Source organism: Phalacrocorax carbo, chromosome 4 (assembly GCF_963921805.1).
Source record: "Phalacrocorax carbo chromosome 4, bPhaCar2.1, whole genome shotgun sequence".
Lineage (NCBI taxonomy): Eukaryota > Metazoa > Chordata > Aves > Suliformes > Phalacrocoracidae > Phalacrocorax > Phalacrocorax carbo.
In genome coordinates this window covers 52,954,208-52,977,576 of record NC_087516.1, presented here as the reverse complement: position 1 = coordinate 52,977,576, position 23,369 = coordinate 52,954,208, and the positions used below count along the sequence as shown (strand labels likewise).

General features: G+C 40.0%; 1 protein-coding gene across 1 annotated transcript in view; it reads right to left on the bottom strand.

Moving 5' to 3' along the window:
* The window catches only part of GRID2 (glutamate ionotropic receptor delta type subunit 2), a 743,546-nt gene that overhangs the window by 68,730 nt on the left and 651,447 nt on the right, over window positions 1-23,369 (bottom strand). The window contains exon 14 of the mRNA XM_064449954.1: window positions 2,674-2,840. Coding sequence (XP_064306024.1) covers window positions 2,674-2,840 — 167 coding nt within the window. The remainder of the gene's footprint in view (window positions 1-2,673; window positions 2,841-23,369) is intronic.

Sequence of the window (23,369 nt, the reverse complement as noted above, 5' to 3'; positions counted from 1 at the left end):
GAGAAACCCTGTATTTTCACATAAATAATTTTATTTTAGGAAAGATCAAGAAATGCCAATATATTTCAAACCAGGTCCCTACTGCTTTAAAGAATGTGAAATATTCATGTGTACACTTGCTAATCCTATACAGTGAAATTTATTTCCTTCTCTATTTAGCATGCAGGCTGCAGCAGCTGAAGGTTGTTCAGCTTTTTCATTAGGAAGAAAAGTAAGGATGATTTGTGAAAACCACGTGGAAGTAATCATAAGGAATAGTACTGAAGGCTTCTTAGAACAAAACCTTGTAAGCATGCTTTCTCTTTCATGTGTTTGCTTCTTATATGGTGTTTCACAGCTTCAAACTGTAAATCTATATTTATGGACATGATTAGAAGTGCAATAGAATATGCTTTCATAATACAGAAATAAAACTTTAAAGGGCAGCACACACATTTTCAGAATATGTATCTCAGGCTCTCTAAATTCTCTAGTAGGTAGCATCACTCTAAGCAAGTTCCAGTTTCTTTCTTCAACCATTACTCTTGATAATGTAATGTGTTACTTTCTCATCAGTGCTAAGTTTTGTGTATCCATCCAGATCCTCCTGTGGCCCAATATCTCACAGATAATCCCTTTCCTTCATCCACCTGAACTCCAATAACTATAGCAGGAAATGGAAAATGAGGAAATCTGTGTGCCTATGATCCCTGATTCCACCAGGGAAAACACCTGACCTTGGGAATTAATTTAAGTCTCCTTATGCTAAGGATTCCCTCAGAATTAAATAGAAATGGCGTTACTTTCTACTGAGAGATGCTAATATTTAAATATTGCTTCGAAGATCCTCAGATAAAAAGCGCTATATATGTGCAAATTTTTATGCTTCTTCCTGCTTCCCTACAGTTACACTGAAACGCTGAAATTTTGTTCCAAAATAAAATTGTACTTGGAAATGTCAGGCCTGCACAGACCAATGATCCAGAAGTCACTAAAGGCAGTGTGTTCAGACGAAGATGTAACCTAGCCTCTCCAGGAACCAAATACTGCAATGAAGAAGATAATCGTTTACCAGAACCAGCTGTGACCGTTTCCCCCATGCACTGAGAACTATAACAAGCATATAAAAGATGTCAGAAGCAGTCCCTAAGGGGTGGTTTGGACACATCCACCTTGACTTGGACAGCAGTGGTGGTGGGGGATGAAGAATGCTCATCTGTGCGGGCATGAGCCATGCCATGCCATGCCACTTGGCAGGTTCACTATATTTATAATAAAAACACAGCCTGTGAAACTCCCCCATGTCTTAAAATTTCTGTACTCAAGCTTACATGGGTAATGCTCTGAAGAGGATGACTTAACACCTGGACTAGCACCTGAGATCTCTACCAGCTGGAAGCATTTCTTAGAAAGTTTACAGGAAGAAACTTTACCTCTTTGTTTTGCATGAGACCCCGAACATTACAGAGCCAGAGATTTTTAGCAGAGCCAGCCTGGTCATTAAGTTAAACTAATTAAATTATTACAATTACAATTATTAGAATTATTCAGTAAATAATTGCCTATAATGCTAATTGTATTATGTAAAGCATGTCTATGTTTCATTGAAATTAAATTTTTTTATTGATCCTGTGAACTCTCATAGTATGTTACTTCTATGCCAGCACAAAATTCAGCCAAATTGCTCCCAGCATAGAACAGATTCAATGAATTCAAGCCTTCTCTGTTCATGCAGTATGTCTGAGCAGATAGTGATTCCTCTGAATTTGCATATTGTTAATTATTGACTACTTTTTCCCCCTACCTCATTCTATGGACTGAACGCAAAGGCAATAGCCTGAATGAAGCATATTCGTGTGTCATAATGGTTCATGTTCATTATGGCAACCACACAAAAGAAATTCCATCACAGCAAACTGTAAAATTTTGTTGCACGCTTCTAACACAAACCATTAGAGACTGGGTTGAAGAGTAGGTTCAGAATGAAAAAGGATCATGAGATTAGCCCACATCTTCTCCTAAAAGCAGAGCTCATATATTACAGTTTTTAAAAATTTGATTGTTTTTCACATTTCATGCACATCCTGATTTAGGAATCAATGCTAGAGTGAAGCACAAATACTGCCAAGGCACAATACATACAGCTAATTTAGTATTTCTGATCCTAGTAGAAATACAGTACCAGAAGCATCTCTAGAGATGTCACTTTTGTAGCCCAAGAGATGGATTAGTGTTGGGGTAAGCATCTAAGCTTTTGGGTACTAATAGGAGTGTGTTCACTTAAACATCAAATGTTCTTGTTCATCCCCTTCACTTTTCCCATCAGTGTCCAAGTTTACTTTTTTCTCTTTAAGAAAAGGCTTCTGTAACAAGAAGGGTTGAGTTGTGCTGTCCCTCTAAAACAAATGAATCAACTCTTTCCTCATTTTCTTGCTAATGAAGTTCAGCCTGTCTCACTAATGTTTTCCAAAAGAAACAAGAACAATTAAAATAAGAGCAACATGAAGTATTTTAATGCAGTTTCTAGAAAACTGAATAATCCTATGTCTCTGAGGAAATGAACGCCTATGTGAGAAATGAGGTGGATTGCAAGCACAAGACATTTGCCCTTCACAGAAAAGGAAATTAAAAGAAGGGTCCAGAGCTGCGAGAGACCTTCCCTTAGGACCTGCTCCTCCTTCTCCAAAGCCTTACCTCTGTGAGAAAACGTCTCGGTAGGGGCTGCCGTGCTGCAGCGCAATCCCGTATCCCCTGTCGGCCACAGTGTTCCCAACCGTGTAAAAGGAGCAGTCTGCGTCATTGATGGCCACGTACTCCAGTACCGCTGCGTCCCACACAAAGGCATAGTTCCCGTGTTTCACCTGCGGAAAACAGAGGAAGAGCTCAGACTATGGACTGTCAAGTCCAAAAGGAGGTCAGTGGCCCTAAAAAAGCGGCACTTTCAGCACAGTCTGTTCTTTAAAGAAAGTGAGGTTTGGGTGCCAAACAGCTGTCAGCACAAGAAGCGCGCTGTGACGGGTGCCCTGCAGTGCCTTGCCTGCGCACCTCAGCAGAAATGGAAGAAACCGTGACCTGAGGACAACGTGCTGCCACCAGTGAAGCAGCACCACGCAGGAAACCTGTCCTGTCCCTCTTCAGCGAACAAAGGAAGCGTCCATCCCTCCGTCAGTGCTAAATTCCACCCCGAATCCCCCACTGAGTTTTTCCTTTCAGCTGTAAAAACAACCATTTAGAGGGAAGGTAGGTATTCACATTGGGAGAAGCAAAGGAGGGTAGGCATGGCTATCCAGGTGGAAAATCACTGTTCAAGATAGTCCACGTTTCAGTCGTGCTTCAGGTTGCTGTAGGCGTCATGAACGCCCCTTTGTCGTTTGGGCTCTGTCCATGATTGTGGGCAAGATCATGCCAGCTAGATTTTTTTGGATTCTTTTTCTCAGCATGAAACACATTCACATATCTTCAAAGACTTTCATACAGCAAGATCATGTAAGCCATTTTAAATGTTTGACTAAGATAAACACAAAACAACTCGTTATATTGAAAAGATTTTAAAGTATCATTTTACTATCCATTCACATTCAAAACAAAACCAGATTTTTTTTTCATTTAAGTATATGGGATGTATAAAAAATTTCAGCATTTATTCAGAAGTAATCTTTTAAAAACAGAATTCAGTCTAAAGAATTCCTTCCCTATTTCAGTGAATTTCTATTTTTCCAGTCGAATCATGTTTTTTCTGGAAAAAAACCCCAAACAACCCAAACCAAACCCCAAACATTTCTAGCTGCTCTGCCAGATCTTTTACCCATTTTCTGTTTCATTGGTCTCTATGTCAGACCTCAAGAATCACATTACTTTTTTCCTGACCCGCTGCTTGGCTTCACTCAGTGCTTTCCCTATGCCATATTAGCCAGCTAAGCTGTGAAACTAGTCTGAACCCATTGACTTTGTACATCTAATGGGAATAAATACGTGATGGCTAAGTGAAAAGTAAACAAAACACAAAAAGGCCATCTGGGGCCAGCCAATCCAGAGAGAATTTAAAATCAAGTCAGCATATCAAAATAAGCCATGTCAGTACATCATTTAGATTAGGCTTTGACAAGGTAGAGTATGTTTTTAAAGGCTGTTTACATATAAAAGTTACTGAAGCAAGCCACACTGGCTGCTTGCTCACAAGATGTAGTGCACAAGGAATGATTGCATTTGGGACACATTTCTTTTAATACATAATCAATCTGAGTTACACATTTGGAGTACTACGTGCAGTTTTGGGCCCCCCAGTTTAAGAAGGACATGGAACTGCTTGAGCAAGCCCAGCAGAGAGCTACCAAGATGATCAGGGGGCTGGAGCATCTCCCTTATGAGGAAAGGTTGAGAGGCTTGGGTTTGTTCAGCCTGGAGAAGAGAAGGCTGAGGGGGGATTTCATCGATACCTATAAATATCTAAGGGGAGGGTGTCAGGATGATGGGACTAGGCTCTTTTCATTAGTGCCCAACGACAGGACAAGGGGCAATGGGCACATGCTGGAACACAGGAAGCGCCACCTAAACATGAGAGAAAACTTCTTTCCTGTGAGGGTGCCAGAGCAGTGGCACAGGCTGCCCAGGGAGGCTGTGGAGTCTCCTTCCCTGGAGACATTCAAAACCCACCTGGACGCATTCCTGTGCCCCTGCTCTGGGTGTCCCTGCTCAAGCAGGGGGGTTGGACAAGGTGATCTCCGGAGGTCCCTTCCAACCCCTGCCATCCTGTGATTCTGTGAATTAGACACTGCAGGCCTGGAGAGGGAATATTTCCTATTTCCATTCATATGCATGGTATGGGGAGGCTTTGTGCAGATTTTGGAGCAGAAAGGGAGCCATATTATTTGTGGACTCCACATGAATGTCAGGATGAAGAAAATTCATTTCAAAACACACACAAACACAGGACTGGGTCAGTTTTAATCTTCAGGCTCTGACAATGGTCAAGAATTGGGTTTTTTTGCCTCCCAGTGGAGGTTTAGTCATAGAAGCGAACTCGCTGTTAACAAACAATACAACTTGTACGCTTGTCTTACAGGCACTGCAACTCACAGAACTCTTTCTAGCCTAGGGTTAATCTGATCTTCCTACAGACAACACTTGGCTAAGAAATAGATAGCATGACTGAGAAAAAAAGCCCTTCCTAGGAACATTTAAAAGGATAATGACTCAGCCTGGAAAAGAATCATGATGTGCAGACAGCAATGGAGAGAAATATGAGACAAAGGCAGAAGATCAGAACAGGGGGAAATGAGTCCTGAAAAGGATCAGATGGCCTTTCCAAACAAAGGAATTAAGGAAAAGTGGGCTTCAAAAGCTGAATAATTTTACATGTGGGGAGATAACCTTTGAGGTGTTGGCAGGAGCAGAGGGTTATGTTTTGACACCCGCTTTAGTCCTAACCCACCCTTTTAATGTCCCGGTGCATTGAATTCACCTAAGTGCTTGTAAAGAGACTTATCAGCTGCTCAGCTGGTCCGGAAAAATTCTCTTGGTTTGGCTGCCTTGCTGTAAAACAACTCACAGTGAGAATATATAAAAGTGGGAAAAGCACTTACTGTCAATAATAATGTGATGAAGTGGTATATATAAGATCGTTAGAGCAGACCTGATAATATCACAGTTCAGATTCCCACAAAGATATTACTTTTCATAGGTAAGATCACAGTAAGCCTCAGTTAAAGCACAGGGAGCAGGAAAGAGATTGAAGAGCCAGAAGGGATCATCCCAGCCTTCTACCTTCAACACATGATTGTTCCACGCAATAAAATAGATCATTTTTAGCATTTTTGACCTATCCATTTACAAATCTAGGGAATTCAAATCCATGGAGCAAACCTAAGTTGCAATTTTCATGCTTCCAATCACTCTCTTTATGGAACTACTCCTCAGTCTAACTATTTTCATTGCTATTCAATGTATTTATTTTTACTACTTTTTTTTTTAAATAACTTTCTTACGTCATTCCTAGTTATTTTTCCTTTTGCAGTTCTAAATACTCTCACTTTGGGGCTGACACCTTTCAATTATTGATGAACCTTTCTGTTACTTAGCTGAGCTAGATATAGCTTTCTTTAATCTTTCCTGGCAAATCTATCAGTTCAGTCCTCCCATTAGCAGTGACACTACTTTTGAACTGTCTCCAATTCTTAATTTTTATATATGAGAAAAACACCTGCCTTGCTAAGAGAATCAGTTATCTGGCAGCTCAGGAGGCATATGATTCCCTTTTTAGCATACCCTTCTGAGATTCGTTCTAAACTATCTGCCCATGGACCTTTTGCACAACTTAAGACTGGTTTTAGCCTAAAGGTCTAAGAATAAAATTTTGCCATAGTATAGCATATCTGGAACACTGCTGATATTCTACAGATTTGCACCTACAAATAAGTGGTGGTTTACTATGAAAAAGGGGGATGATGTTGTGTGTGAAATGAGAAAGGAATTTCAGAAAAAATGTCAATTAAAAACCTGTATCCTTCTCTCTCCCTCTTACTATGAGAAGCACGTATTTTGTAGCTTTCCAACTGCTATGCTGAAGACTTCCACTGTGGGCCTCAAAATGAACAGCAAAAATCTCAGCTCTGCATTGTGCAAAAAATTTAAGGAGCTTGCAGTCAGTCAATTATGGGGGCTAAATGAAAGCAAAATCTCCTTGGAAAACAAAATGGTTCTTTGTAATATTATAACTCACCACTCACAGAAGATCGGCACCGTGATTCTACGTTTCCACATCATTACATTGGCATTTTGTGTTGAGATAATAACATTTCAGCATGGTGGCAAAGCTGAATGCTGTTCACACATGACCGTGCAGCCCGGGATCACCAGGGAAGCATTTGTAGGAGGGCAGTGCATTATTATTCAGCACAACCCCAGTTTTTCAGTCCTCCAGGGCATGGAGAACTGACTCTTCAGTGTCCTTCCCTGTGACATCCTGCCTGTCAGTATGGTGGAGGCTAAAAAGACTTTGGGAGTATCAGATGACTAGTACCATAGGAAAAACAAAAATTGCAGGCAGAATTGAACGTGTTAGTTGTTCATCAGGGTATTTTGAACACACGTGCTACACTGGTCATTAAGTGAAACTGGGAAGTATGGTACCAGACAAAAATGCCTTGACTTCACCGTTTTGTGAGTAATTCCAAAGGAGCTACTGTAAAAAGAGTTGTTACGCAGAACAGGGGCCATCAGCACACAGATGGTAAAACTATTTCTATAAGGCTGTTATATTTCCATTTTCTATCACTGTATGTTTACGAGACTTTTATTTGCTGAAGCCCTGCCTGTAGATATTAGTTAAAATTTATCTTTGATGACTCTACCCAAAACCAGTTGAGTTATATGAGGAAAGCATTCAAAGCCATTACACTGTCGCATATGCACGCATTTTATGTCAACACGGATATGGATAGTATTTCTTCTTACAGCTAACGCTTTCATGCAGAGTAGGCTGAATAATGTATTTGTGTATAATTCCAGCATTCTAAAAAACACATTTCTAGGCCTAGAAAATTATAAATTTCAGAAATGAATAATTGTAAGTAAACAACAACCAACTACTGCAATTTTTTTTACTTGAATTCTTGGACAATATTTTTTTCTGTATTTTAAATTCCTCTTTAAAAGAAATAAAAAGAATCCTCATGAAAGAAAAAATGTATACAATAGGCTGCAGGTTAAACAGAACTGGCAGTTATTTTTCCTGCAGAGCTCTTTTAAATATTTCATCATACATAAAATGCATTACCTGTTACAAAAAACACGTGTCATTTAAGGCCAGGAAAATCTTAAGTTTCAAATGATTAAAATGATATTAATTTCCTGGGAAAAAAAAACCCTGAAAATTATTAGATAATGCTGATGAAACACATTTGCTGAACACCCTGCACCTACAGACCTGTGGCACAGTGGTGATGCTTTGTCTACTCATTTCTATTACGAGTTAGGCACCATCCTTCCCCTCTGACTGCTGTACACCTTTCCCTGCCTACAAAGTTGTCAGCTGTATTTTAGCCAAGGACACATGAAAAGAAACACTCTTCCACAGCATTGCTGTAGCAACTCCAGCTCTGACCTAAAACTGATCAAGGACACTGATTTATCACCTGCTCCATACAGCACTTTGAGGGTCATGTTCTCCAGCAGGGACCATTCCACTGCACTGACTACACAGAGGAAAAACCCCATCCAATGCTGCTGGCCCTATGCCTATCAGTGTGGACCTGAGACTTCGACATATATAAACACAGAAATTAAATTTTTGACATAATCTTTGCGCATTCAGGAAGCATGCAGTGGTTACAGCCTGCAGAGGGCTGTACTCCATTCTACAAAACAGTTTCGCCAAGGCTGCTATTACACGAGGAATGAAAAAGAAGGAATAAAACTCAATGAACATTTACAAATATATGAGTGAGAGCTAATATACATAATGTGGATATTGTACTCCAAAATGAGAAAAGGCAAAGATAAAATTTGTGGTGGAAGTTTAATCTAGATTTTTCTTGTTGTCAGATGTTGCCAAACAGCTTGATGGCATTCACAATGGAAGATTTTTCAGCAGAAGGGAATGTAAGCGCATTGATTACTCCATAATCCTCTTGCAAGAGGCCAAAGAAGTTGCTGTTTATCAGACTGAAGCAGAAGTCAGATCTTCCGCCTTCAGAGAAATTTTAATTTCCTAACTTGTTTTCCTCCGGGGCAAGAGTTTCAAGCCTTGATTTTGTTCACAAAGGGCACAATTCTGGCTAACTTCTATTTGGATCCCAGTGAAATAAAACCTCACATTTCAGCTTTGTTGAATAAAACCCACTAATATACAGTCCAAAACGAAATTTTCTAGTTCTGAAGCACAATTTTGGAGCTTCTTGCCCCACACTCCCTTTCAGGCCAGCACGTGTGGCTGATAGGCGTAACTTAAGAGGGAAACATGGTCATACAATCGGGGAGGCAGAATACAAATCTGACTGACAGTGGTGCATGACGGGAGTTGGATTCCAATGGTGGTATATAGGGCACAGAATAAATATCCCTATATCATAAAACTCAATTCAGTCATCAAGGCAGGCAGCTAATCAACTAATAATAACAACAATAATAATAACAACAACCGTTTAGAAAGTAATTTTGCAGGGTCTATCAAAAGCTATTTAAATTAAAGGGGCATTATTTGACAAACATTGAAACTTATTCTTTGTAGTTATTCAAACAGAAAAGTGCGGAATCATTTCTAAAAGCATTATTGAGCTAGGGCCCGGGAGTGAACAGCAGCAGGAAATGAAATACCGGGGAGCTTAGGGGAAGAAAGAAGAGGTTAGAAATCCCAGCCTCATCTCCTCTTCAGTACGAAGTTTATCTTTCATTACATTGTCATATCAGCTTCAATGGCATGTCTATTTGCTCCAGATTAAACCTCATCAGGAAAAGCGCTAATTCCTCATATGCAACCTGCCACCAACTTCTCAGGAAAAGCCTTAGGATCACATGTTCGCTTGTTACACAGGGCAAACCTTGAATAATTCATGCAGAAGAATTACTCAGGTATGACAGCTCTGTAATGAGACGGCACCTTTGTGTTAGAATTTTTCCAGTGCTCAGTGCACGCACATTTTGCCATTGTAGTTAAACACATCTTGTAAGTTACAAGAAAGAAAATAACAAGCAGAGTGAAACAGGGTGGATGCCAATCGAAGTTACAGTTGCTGAGGGTGGTGGGAGAATGGAGCCAGCTGCTTCTCCAGGTATTCACAGCAAAGCACAAAAAAGGCAGCAGATCATACTGATCACTAACATGTAGCTGAACCACAGGTTTGTTACAGCTAACATTAATTTCAGATGGAAGAGAAACAGGAGGAAAAAACAACAGAAAGAAAAATAAATCTCAGCAAAGCAGACCTTTGAAAGGTAAGGAACCAACTTTTTTTTTTTTAATGCCAGCTTCCCATTTATTTTATGACAACTAAGTGCTGCAGATAGCAATAGATATTATTGTAAGGCTATCGCCAGAGATAGTCATATACAAAAATGATATGAAAACACTTCAGGTCCTTAAAACCTTAGATCTGTGGTAGCCGAGTGGCAGTCTCAATAATGAAGCAAATTTCAACAAAATGTCACTAAAGTGACCTCCCCCCCTTCTGATATATTTATATTTTTGTAGCAGCTAATCACGAACAAAAGAACATTCAAATGATGAAATGTACATCAATCAATCCTCTTAATTTGGGTGAAAAAGTAAAATTCTGTGAACTAAAATATCATGAAGAAGATAAATGCAGATTAATTTAGAGAAGCAGCATCCCGCTTTAAACTAAATCGATCCAACATGACACTAACTGAAGGGCGCTCGTCCCCATTCTTTAGAACAGAAGCAGAGTCAATCTAACTGCAATTCTTGGGCAGTATTCCTTATTCAAAGAAATACTGACTGAATGAAGAATCACCAAAAGTCAAAAAACTACTCATCAAAACCATTCATCATCTGAATAAGAACTTTCACCACATGAAAATTCTCTGCAAAACTACCAACGTTACTGAAAAATCCTCCAGTAAAAGCTCATCTGAAACAATACAGTTTCATTTTAGAAACTTATTTTAAAGAAACTGATTGAACTTCCAGTTTTTTATATTCCTTGTACAAGAGCTCTGACCGCCTTCATAGTTGTAATAGGATTCAGGATGTCCCACTACTCACACAAAAGAATTTAACTATCTTCTTTTGAACCGTTCTATCCTTCTCTCTTTGATAAGCATCTCCTGCCCGGGTTTGGATGGAGCCAGCATGGTACTGCAAATCTAGACACAATATCTTGAAGCTCCGAAAGAAATGTCACCAAACCTCTCTGAAATCGCACTGCACAACAGTTTAGCATGTTTCCCCTCATTTTGGTACCCTGCAGAAGACGAGCGGCACTAACTGCTGGCAACCTGCACTGCACCTCACAAGCTTGGGCCAGGGTGCAAAGGAACACGTTTGGATTATAGAGCTCAGTGTTTCCACACCAGTTTGCTTTCATACAGACTTTGGTGGTCTTGAAAGCTACTTCTTTCCCTGGAACACCTGCAAGAATCCATCAGTCTTCTCTAGCAGTGAATCTTTCCATTAAGCGCAAAGGTTCATGTGGCTGTGGAAAGCAGCAGACTGAGATTTGTCCCAACACCTTAAGGTTTCTACCTTTCAGCTATACCTGACATCCCCTTCCCCTGAGAGTTCAATAATGGCTATCACAGGGTGTCCCTAACTACTTCTTTCAGGCTCTAAGTTCAGGCTGCTGCACAGACTGGTGCCACAGAGGGTTTCCGGGAAAGCACTCTGGAAAAGCTCCACAGAGAAATTTCTGTCCTATGCTATTTCCAGCTAAAGCAACCACTTTAAGCCCGATCACGTCTCTTGCAGGTGGGGTCAGTCCCTTCTGACCACATGGCCCAGACGGCAGATGCTGCATAGACAAACGTTTCTGTATCCCCAGGTCAGTGCATTGTTAAGAGCCTTTATTCCTCTAACCTGTGGCCACACTGCCCCCTGGTCACTGGCTTGTCGGGTCTTTGGCGGCCCCGCTCCTGAATGCATTTTAATTCTTGCAAGAAGTGACTTTGAACATGCAGGAAAGGAAAACATTACAGATCTAAGCTAAGTCGGCTTTCTCGTCTCTCTCTTCTTTGTACCCATGGAAAACATTAGGAGCTGTGGGAGGAGGAAGACCAGCGCAGCGGCATTTTTTACTCATTTGAGACTGCCTGCTTGCTATCACCATGCAGACAACTGAGAAGATGACACAGCCTACCAAGTTGTCACATATTGTCCCCGTAGCCTTCGAAGCTAGCTCCTCTCTGCTGCTGCCTGCCCCGCAGCAATCTGCTAGGGGGAGCAGGGTGCCAGGGTGGAAAATACAGACAGCATATCTGCAATCCAAAACACTCAGCATTTCGCGGTCACCATCTAGAAGTGAAATCCCTCATATAAAACAGTTAATGCAAAGAATATGGTTACAGTTATTTAAAACCAAGGCTCTGCCAGGCAGAGCAAGTCCAGGTAAAGGAGCAGGCACCTGGGTTCTTTATGTACAAAAGTAAATAAAGATGTAAACAGTGTCCAGAAGGAGTTTAAAGTTCAGACAGCACCCAAACCAGTGGAACTTATGCATCTGAGCACTTTTCACATCCAACTATGGATTTTATATGTTTATTGCAACTCTAATTTCAGACGGTAGTTGGGCTTTCGCATCCTTACAGAATGAAATACTTACAGCCTTTGCCTTCAAGTGTACACAACTTAGCTAATCTCTGGCTACAACCTGTGCAGGCATTTCCACTTATCCAAGGCAATAACTTTCATTTTACACAACTCTAAATAACAAATGACATGCAAGTCACAGAGTCCCATTATATTTGTTTCTAATTCATCCTGACCTGCCCACACAACAGCTCAGATGCCAGAAATGAGTTTACAGTTAACAGAACTAGGAAACAGCAGCCAAACATCAACTAAAAAGAAAATCGTTATAAAACAATTACTCGATTCCTTGTTGTGCTGGAGGATTCTTGCAGAACTGATATTTTTCATGAAAGAATCCTAATCCCTTCTTCCTCGTGAAGCAGATATCAACAGAAATTCCTGGACAGTACACTTGATGCAAACTCAGAGACATAATGTTAAACACAGAGCTTTTGCATGATGAAAGTGATAAATGGAGCTGGACAGAAACCAGTTATCTTACTGCACAAGAGTTTTCAAGATTTTGAGTTAAAGTATTGCAAATTTTTGGACCCAAACCAATAATAAATACCCAAACTGGAAAATATTTTATTCCAAAAAGTTGATTTCAACCTGAATTATTTTCCCTGCAATCAATGGATTAGCATTTCAAAATGAAAAAACATTCTGATCAAAAGTTAATTGTTCAATATGCAAATATCCTATACTGACATGTTGACAATTCTAGAGCTTTTAAAGATAAACAATGTTTTATATACATCCTTCCTTATACAGTGGATAAATCCCTAATGACAACTCAGTCTGGTTTACTTGATTTATGTTTGTAGGCATCTTAAAAAAAAATCTAAGCATATATAAATAGAATCATTAATACGTTAAGCAATTGTATTTCCTGCTTCACTCTAGATTTCCCATAAGTCTCCTAAATAATGGAAACTTTTGTCTTTTTATGTTTTGCCCAAGCCTCTGAGATTCAAACTTGGACAAAACATGCTGTGAAATCTCATTATATCATAAACAAGAATAACAGTTCTTTGGTAAATATACAATGCAATTAGTCAGCCAGCCTTATTAATTTTCTTAATTTGAGTTTGATGTGTACACCCGGTGTCACTGGTGTTCTTTGAAAAATATGATACAACGGAGTTAAATTCAAGTACCTGTTCTAGTGCTGCCACATTAATAAAAATGCCAAGGTGTCTTTGAGATGAGTAATGAGAAAAACAGAGTTAAAATATTTATGGAGTGGAAAAAATGATGGTACAAGGGTTTTTCAATTTTAATCGTGATGATACAATGCAATCAGCTGACTCGCCACCTTAAAATAAAGTAGCATCTCACCTAGAATTAGGAACATCAGTTGAGATTTTCTTAGTTACACAATGCACTTGCAAATCAGGTATTTGTGCATGCAGCGTGGACAGCTAGGTGCCCAGCCAATCATGTACACCAGTAAATATCTTACTTGATTGAATGAAATAATTTTATTAGTTAGCACAAAACAACAGGAAAGGAAAATGAAAAACACAAGCAGTAGCATCATAAAATCATCAACTTGGCGTTCTAGCACTTCATCCAATGTGCGGCAGGTATCACCTAGCATCCGTGTGGGGAGGCTTGAAAAATGCCACTACCCTGTTAGGAAATGTAATCTCATTCAGTGTCGTCTTATTTATTTTACTGAAAAAGAAACTGGACCTTGTCTATAAGAAGAATGAATATCTAAACTGGTGGTTAATTGTTAGTTACATTTATAACATAACCTAGCTTTAAAAGAACTTCTATTTTACAGAACTATGCCACAAGAGGGATAGTACATTGGACACACATAGCTAAATGCAGGGAAGAACAGCAGTTTTTCTCTGGCTTTGGAAGAATTAGAGAGAGGCCACAGTAGCTCACGGCACCTGGGAACATGTGAGCTGCCAGCACAGTGGCGAGGGTGGAGAAAAGGCCTTAACTGGCTGCCAAAGCAAAAAAATTACAATTTACTTGCCCAGGTCTATTGTATTGGCACGCTCCTCGTTCCTTCAGTATGGATTTTTAAATCGAAAAGAATGAACACAATTTTCTTCTCCACTCATTTAGGGAGATATTAAATGATACTGCGCAGCTCCTCTCAAATTGGCGATATACGCCTGACCAAGTTTTCAGGAAAAGCAGCTGCGTGCCTGCATCTGTAGACACAACGTGCACACACAGCTATGCAGCTGCACAGTGCTCTGTGTGTAGAGACATCTCATTTCTGTGTTCAGTTATCTTAAAGCATCATACACAATTCAACTGCACACACGTGGGTGGTTCTTCTGAAAATGTGATCCTTTCAGACACAAATGGGAAGCGTAATTCCTACTGATGGACACCTACATCAAGTGCAATGTAGTATCTTTGTTGCTATATCATTCACGTTGAATTTTAGAAAAAGTTTAACTCACAAGATGCATACAAGAAAGCAGAGGAAATACAATGCCAGGAAAACATATCCCCCTTTATCTTATGTATAACATATCTATGAAGAGCGTATTTTATTGTAGCTGAAGAAGATAAAACCACAATATTTTCTCTGTTCCGATTTCTTTTTAGCTGTGATTATTCTTTTTGTCATATTTCAAATTATTTAGAGCCCACACTGCAAGTTCGATAGGAATCTAAGGCCCAGTACAGGCATCTACAGTTGGCAGCTACTGAGTAAGTAATAGTTCAACAGCCTTACTCTGTACCTACATGGGGCACACACTCAGAGCAGAACCTAGGCCTAGCAATGTTCGAGCCGAATGAACTGAGAGGTAAAATGCAGACCTGTAAGGGCATAAAATACAAGGAAAGCATAATAAAAATTTTAAAAATCTACAGACTGAGTAAAATATGATAAAGGTTAAATCAGTTGATAATGTACATAAAACTTGTGTGATGGGGTGTAACACCTCATAGCTTACGAATTTTATAGAGCAGTAATAACTAAAACGTGCTGAAAGAATGTGTGCAATATAAACCATGAAAGGATAAACACAATTTGACACCATATCTGTCAAAAAGTATACCATGTAAAACTCTATGGGGACTGAAGAAACTCCACCAGGCCTAGGACTACTATTAGAAAGACATTCAAAACAAACCTTCTGCAAGTAAGTTTCTCTGTTATTTGGATGTCATTTGTCTTTATTCAGCTAGGAATGGATCTGGATATTATATAAAGTTGTATAAAGTAATCCTTGCTCTTATGAGACTTTCCCTCCATATTACTCAGACCATGAGGTCTGAAACAGTCAAGTCAGCTTATAAAATGGTGGATACAAGTACAAACAGAGATGAGGTCTACCACTGACCTTTCAATGGATACCAAATCTGAGCAAATAATTTCTCATTTTGGATGTAGGGAGCAATTAGATCCGAACACATGAGAAAGGGTATTGTAGAAAGACAGGGCAAACCTCTGATGGCACGTTCTAGGAAGATGGAGAAATGGGTGGAGAAACCAGCTGATGAGAGGATGAATTGGGCAATTCAAGACTTTGAAAAGCAGGACATTAGCTTGGAGGTGGAGAGGTACAGCAAGAAGGGTAGTAAAATCCATCAGGTGCAAAGAATTTATGTGGTCCTGAGTTACATGCTTGGTTGATGTTTCCACTCCTTTCCACTGATGTTTAGTGGAAATTAATTTTAAAACACTGCTACCATGTCTGATACTGTGGGGAGACTCTCAACACCACAGCATGAGAGGATGTATTCAGAAATACAATTCTCTAAATCAAGATAATTTCTGGCATCTATGGAAAGATAAAATAATACCCTGAGTACTTTCCACAACTGTTGTCATTCACAAACATATGTTCTATATCACTATTTTAGACAGAATTTTGGTATGAGCTCTTTCGATTTACTTTTGGGTTTGTCTGCTTTGATTCTCTTCCATGATTTAGTATCGTGTTTCATTTTTTTGTTGTTCTGCTCTCCTTGTTGTGTTCCATCTGCCACTCACTTTGTTAAATCCAAAATGATTTAACGATCAAGCTAATCAAGAATAAGATACTGTTTAAAGAAAACCATCTCCTTCATTTAGCTTTCAGCACAAGTATATATCTGAAGGACTGAAAGCATTTTGCAAACATTCATCAACTGATGTTCATATTTTCCTTCTGTGAGAAATTTTTCTCACCATTGCTGTTTATGCCTGCCTGTTCTGCACCTACATTATTGTGTGCTGTCTCCAGACTATGCTGTGAACTGCAACATTTGGGAGTCTAAGAGAGATTCATATAACAACTTGTGTGTAAAGACAAGACTTGAGCAAAATTTTAGCACTTGTGGCCAAAATTTTGATTCTGAAGATCGTGCTGCTTATAAGCACCTAATTTTTTCATGCCAAATTCTGCTTTTGAACTAGCATTAGCTGTGTGCTTCTCCTCTATAAGGGATGAGCAGGCTGTTGTCTTCTCTCATACCAATGCTCAGTGAAGACCCATGAATGAGGTGACAGGGTACCAGCGCCCAGTGAGAGGCCCAGTTCCAGCCACCTCCTCAGTGCATACTTGAAATTTCACATAAAACACAACCACGCTCAGAACTCCTGCCACATGTGAAACGAAATTTAGAGGTTTTCAAATTTGGATTTGTCACCATCTTCTGACCACCTGCTGTGTAGGAAACTAGGCCACGCCATTTCTAGATGCTGCAGGAAACAGATTATTTTCTTCAGTATCTCCCAGAGGTCACAAATTCAGACTGTTTTGGACCAAGGTAAGTTGCAGTACCTTGGATCAATCACAAGAAAGATGTCCTGACCATCCATCTCTTATATGAAGAAATACTCAGGAATTGCAGCCAGTGCTTAGTGGAAGATTAATGAGAAATTTTGAGGTTTCCTGGGGTTTTGTACCCCTGTTAGGGACAAGACTTACTAATGGGAAGGTGCCATGTCCTAGATTTGTTTACTCACAGGTTGAGAATTCTTGCTAGAAAGGTTTTACAAGGAAATCCTGTCCTGAGGTCAGAGTGGTAAAACAACAAAGGCTTCCACTCTTTGATTGATGTTATGACCAGAAACCCTTGGTATTTACAGACCTGTGTAATACAGCTGCTTATCTAGTGTGGGTTTTGTTTTTTTTCTTTTTTTAATTACAGATGCATTGTATTTTCCACCCATCTTGATACAGTCCCTGGTATTTATATCCCTCCATCTGTTATATTCAGCAGGGAATGAGGTCTGTTTTATATGATTAACTAGCCATTCTGCAAACAGCCGCAAACACCAGTCAACCCCCATGCAGCGGGAAAGCTTTAGAGCCGGGAATGGTAAAGCAACCCTCTCCTGCCATTGCAGTCCCAGTGAGGGAGTTATGCAGTCTATCTAGATCGGGTATTTTATGCAAACTTATAGAAGAATGAAACATGATTACAGCCTGGTTAAAACGCTTCTTAAAATACTCCACATGGCACTTGAATCCTCTCCTCCCATAGCTTGGCTATTAAAAAGAAATGGATATATTATAATCACATTTTTAAACTGGACAACCCTGCCACATAATTCAAATAAAAAGAGACATAAACTGCTTGCTGGCAATTTAACGAAAGATAATAAAATGGTGGAAAACCCACAATTACATTATTCTTCAATGTAAGGAAAGATTCTGCTTATTTAGCAGAAGAATTTTAGCTTTACTTTTAGCTGACACACTTCAAGAAAGCCAGTTTACCTACCTGGCATACCTTCCTCAATGCCATGCTTTTACTTCTAAATTTTGAACTCAAAGGTTGGAAAGTACACTCAATCTACATTTCTCTCCAAGAAAATAACTCAGAAAACATCTTCTCAGTTGCTTGAATCAGGTCAGAAAAAGACAGTACCAGGAGGCATCGTAATATGTAGTATAGAAAACCCACATTATTCTCTTTGGCTTTCTATGATTTTGTTGCATATGAAAGGTGCCAGGCTAACGCCAGAGAATGAAAGGTCTTTTATAATTTTCATTTGTCACTGCCTCTGCAAGTACACCACTGACACATGCCAGCCTTGCAGGTTTGAGTAACAGGAGAGAGAAAAGTGTTTTTCTACATCTGTCTGATCCTCTACTCTACTCAGCTGGGACTGCCATGTTGGTGACTATAACCACGCAAAACCTGCAGGAGATGAAAATACTGTTTAGGTAATGTTTAGAAAAGCTTCTCTGCACACTCACAAAGGAGCTCAGAGAGGCAGTGTCAGGAGGGAGAGCCCAGATAATGCCCTGCTGGGCTACTCCCTGGTCCATCCCGGGAGCTGCCCACAGCCCGTACGCGATGTGCATGCAGAGTCCCGTTTCAGTTCAAAACACTGCTCTCCTAGATTTCAGAGCCCTGCACAGATGTTAGGAAGAAAGCTGCGTGAAGCTTCTTGCTGAATGGGATCTGAAACTCCCTGAAATATTTAGTGGGAGTTAAAGAGGCGTGTTTTCCTTTCACGGTACTCCAGAGGGGGCAAGTGAAAAAGGCTAGAGAACAAAGCACCCGCAAGAGCTGCTGACCATGTCCTGACACCAGACCTTAGTGCAGCCTGGCAGCCTCCTCACTGAAGACTTTCTACTTGTTATAACTGTCCTTTAAAGAAATAGCCTCCTACATCCCAAACTCAGGATTTTGCTGGCATGAGTATGGTTTAAGCCCACAAAAGTTAATCGTATGTTCTGCACTCTGCTGAGTTGGACACCAATTATTTTTGTGTAACAACTATCCAGTTTGAACCAACAGATCTAGTCTTCAAACTAGTCCTCTTCCTCCCCTCTCCCTCCTTAAACACAACATAAACCTTTTTTTTTTTTCCTCAAAACAGTTGGCATTCAATAAATTGATATATTCCAACAAAATGCAGTTTTACTAGAATATTTCCCATTATGTATAATCAAATGACTGAGGACAATGTCAAAAAGCACCCAGCAGTAAAAGTCTGCTCAGTCTCCAGTCTCCCAGACCAGATATTTTAAGACCTTAGAGATCTCTCTGGCTCTATGACCTGTACTTGCATTTAAATGCACATAGGTATTTAGAAGCACAGACCTGGATTTTGTGAACAAAAACACCATTTTGGGGATGTGTAGGTAAAATCTTGCGTTCCCCTTTTGTATTTGAAAAATTAGCCTTTTCTGTGCTTTATTTCTCTAGATGATATCTTAAACTGCACTGGACTTTCTTCTTCCTCTTCTTTAGAGACTAGAATGACCTTAAGGGCAGTCATCTGTTTTAATTAAAGCTTGTGATACTTAGATACTTGATACATATATGTTAGAGACCAGAAAGGCTGATTTTCCTAAGTATTCTGCCAGCGCTTTTAAGTTTAAAATCTCATTTCCCTGCACCATCCTTATTACTTCACTAGCATTTGATTGCCTACCAATGTGCTTATTAATGTATTGATTATTTAAGGATGATAGTCTAAAAATTTGCTACCCAAACAGCTGCAGGTTTTCCTTGAGCTATCCTCTTTTGCTTCCCTATTACTTACAGCTGTAAGAGTATTAGAATTAAAAAATTCCAAATGATTTCATGAGGGACTATTAAATGTCTTACAGTGAAGGCTCGCTACAGATCCACTCACTGCAAATGCATTTGCTGGTCACTGGAATAGACTTTTTGCTTGTTTGTTTAGTAACAAGTTATTTAACAGAACGGATATAAATCTGTCAAACTGTTTTATGAACGGCTGGTTTAGCAGTTCCAAAAATACAAAACAAGATCTCTCTGTTATCTCTTATACCTTTCTCACCATTTTAGACTTGCAGCATCATAGTCTGAGCCACGCTTTAGAGCTGGAATGTACAGCGCATTTTATACGCCCCTTTCTCATTACTTCTATTCAGGTCTTTTTTCTGTCACATATATCCTTTAAACAACCTTACATTCAATCCCATCATTTGCATTTGTTAATGCATCACGGTGTATTTGGGTATTATTAAAATATGTTAATACACAAAAATGATAGCTGTAAACATTTAAGCAAGAAAGTGAATACATTACCAAGTTCTGTGCCTGAAACAATGGTGCGCTCTCCTGTCTCCATCTATTGATCATTAGTCAGATTCTGCATTTCCCCTGATCTGCGTGTGATAGGTCCCCGGCGCAGCCCACCACACTGTGAGCCTGCAACTGGGCTTCAAAGCGACAGCTGGAGTTTTGGAAAGCTTCATCTGATTGTGAATTGAAAGTTGCAGAATTCATTGCATGGATAAACAGTGAGACAATATAAGCTGATGGAGATAGCAAAGGAGGTGTGTGACCATGTAGAGAGGTGAAGGGTGGAAAGAAGAAAGGCTCAGAGAGCTGGGAAAAAGTTGGAGTGTCTGGTGTCCAAACAGAAGGGACAAAGGGTCAGAAAGCAGAAAAATGAAAAACTAAGAAGGACAGAACAAAGTGACGTGAGAATTCAGAAGGAAAAGAATGAGCTGAGGTTGCTGGAGCTGTGTAGGAGTCTGTGTAGTCCCCAGACACCCTTGGTATGGTGCTGTTATTCGTCTTCATGAACCTGGAAATGTTAGCGAACCTCTGCAGGAAAAACACTAAGTTAATGGAGCCAAAATGGAGAAATAAGAGCTCGCAGGACCAGAATAATAGAAGCCTAATACCTTTTGTGTCCCCTGTAGCCAAATGAGACCTCTCCAAATGCCAAACTACTCTTCTCCATCAGGCACTTTATAAAGTTTTTCTTTCTTAGGAAAATAAGAATCCAAAATGAGGAATCAGAGCACGGACACACCTCTCTGCTGTGGAAAGGGACGTGAGCCACAGAGAGGGTTTGGCAAGGGAGCTGTGGCTTTACTATTGCCTTCACATGAACGAGTTAAAAAAAGCACAGGAGGAACCAACAAAGGAGAAGACATAATCCAAATTTCTATTTCTCACTGAGGCAGCAATTTTTGACAGTTTCCAATGATCGTTTTGAAAAAGGGATATGGAACTAGATCCGGGCACAAAAGAAAATGTGTGGTTGTTAAACTGCACAAATTCAAATCTTTTCATCATCCTCCCATAGGAAAATAGGTACAAGTGACCTGAAGAAGTAACAAAAAGATACTTCAAGGAGGACATTTTACTCGCCCCAAGCTTTGTCTCCCCACAAGTTGCACAGAAATGGCCCACATCTGATGCAGCTGGACTAGGAAAGCTTATTTGTAGAAGTTTGTAACTCCTTCTGTCAGGAGTCTCTCTTGTTTAATAAAGAGCAATCTCAGATGCCTAAAGGATTACAGCACTTGTTATGTCATATTCATTCAAATTCCTGCTAAATCAAAATAAATGACTGCTTGCAAAAGTGGAATTACACATAAGCAGCACATGCAGTTTCTAAAGACACCAGGTGCTAATAGAGCACAGCAGCAAGTGCTGAGCTCAAAGTCACTCTGCAGTAATAAGACCAGAGATAACATACGTGCTACTCAAAAATCCAAGGAAGGATATATATCTGTCCACAAAGGTGCTGACAGACAAGGGGAGGCTTACTGCTCTGCTGGCCTCCCAGTGCTGCTTGCTCATCCCTCTACAGTTTTGGTCATTTAAAGCTGTTGGTCATACTCATTTTTGGAAGGACAATGCCACAGATGGAAGAGCCTAGGAAGGCAGTACATACACTTCTGGCAACTGCATGAGAAGTAGATTTATGGGTTGGAAAAGTAGCAAAAGGTTATTAGCTAGCAAATGTTGCCCTGTATTGCTTTTTCATTATATATATACCCAACATGCTTTCACTGTAAGATGCCACATCAGGACCAACATCGCTCTGGCAGCTGCGCCCAAATGACAACTGACACCCTACAAAACTGCCCCCTCAGTACGTGTCTGCCAGAATGAGTCTTCCTCTCCCAAACTCTTCCTGGCCTCTGCAGCTGATAAACAGAAGGGAGAACATCATCTTGTTTTGGTTTTAATTGAGAGACTAACATGCAGCAGAACTTCCATTTTGCTGCAAATATATATCTGCAAAGACATCTCCTGTTTTACACTCTACTGAAACCTATATTTTACTCATGAGGTGGTTTATAACAGCACCCATGAGGGCTGTTTCTCTTTCAGACCTCTCCTGTGCTAATGTATAATAAATGCACTCATCACATAGTAAATACTGAGAAGCCTTTCTTTATGGAATATGATAACAACATTGCTCTTTTAGACCCAAATATGCAAAATTTAAGCTACTCATTTGTAGGGCTGGGTTCAGCATCCTTTTCTGTTTATGCCACCCTTTCTAACAGGTGCCTCCCTAACACTGGGTGTGGCCGGCTGAGAAAACTCCAGCAACAAAAAACGCTAGCAAAAAAATTTCCTTTGAGCATTATCCTGACATACTTATGCTCAGCTTCTACATTCTTTTTCTTAAATTATTTCCTAAATATCAGTTTTCTTACTCCCTACTCCCTTCCAAAATTTCCCATCCCCTACAAATCCCAGCTTCAGGAGGGAGCTTGGAATTTCTACAAGTAATCGCTTGCCAGTGCAAATGAAAACAGCACCCTTGCTGCTTAGTTATTCAGAAATTTAAAGTCTCTCGTATATAAAGCTCAGGATTATGGTATTCAGATGTGGTATGGCCACAGAAACAAATGGGGATACATACTACTCCAGCAGCAATTCTCAGAGTTGCACGGTACCAGAAAAGAGCACAAAGAGGTATAAGGGGGATAAACTAAGCATTGCCAGCTACAAACTCCTTGCACAGGTAGCCACAAGCAGTTACTCTGCATGCTGTGGTCTAGCTACGCTTGCCATCAGAATGAGGTGGTGTGGTCCTACCTTCCCCACCTGTCAGAAATATACAAAGTTCTCTAGAAATTTAAAAAAAAAAGAAAAAACAAAACCCAAAAAACCCCAAAACCCCAAACAACCAAAAAAACCCCACAAACCCCAAAATCCTGTTTGTTATCTTTACAGGTAGAGACTGAAGGCTATTTATCACAAAAACACAAAAGTAATTCTACTTTTTCTGTGTGCATAAGGACTGTTTTAGACCAAATGCCTGGCAGTGCACCATGTGCCTTAGAGTGGCAGCTACCTGCACACTTCCACAGAGCTGGTCTCCTACTGTCAGGACAGGGATGTACTCCAGGTGTTTCTCTCATGATGCCATCCTAATTAGTCCACTTCTACACAAGAGAAACCCCAAGTGAATTCTCTACTGACAAAGGAATCA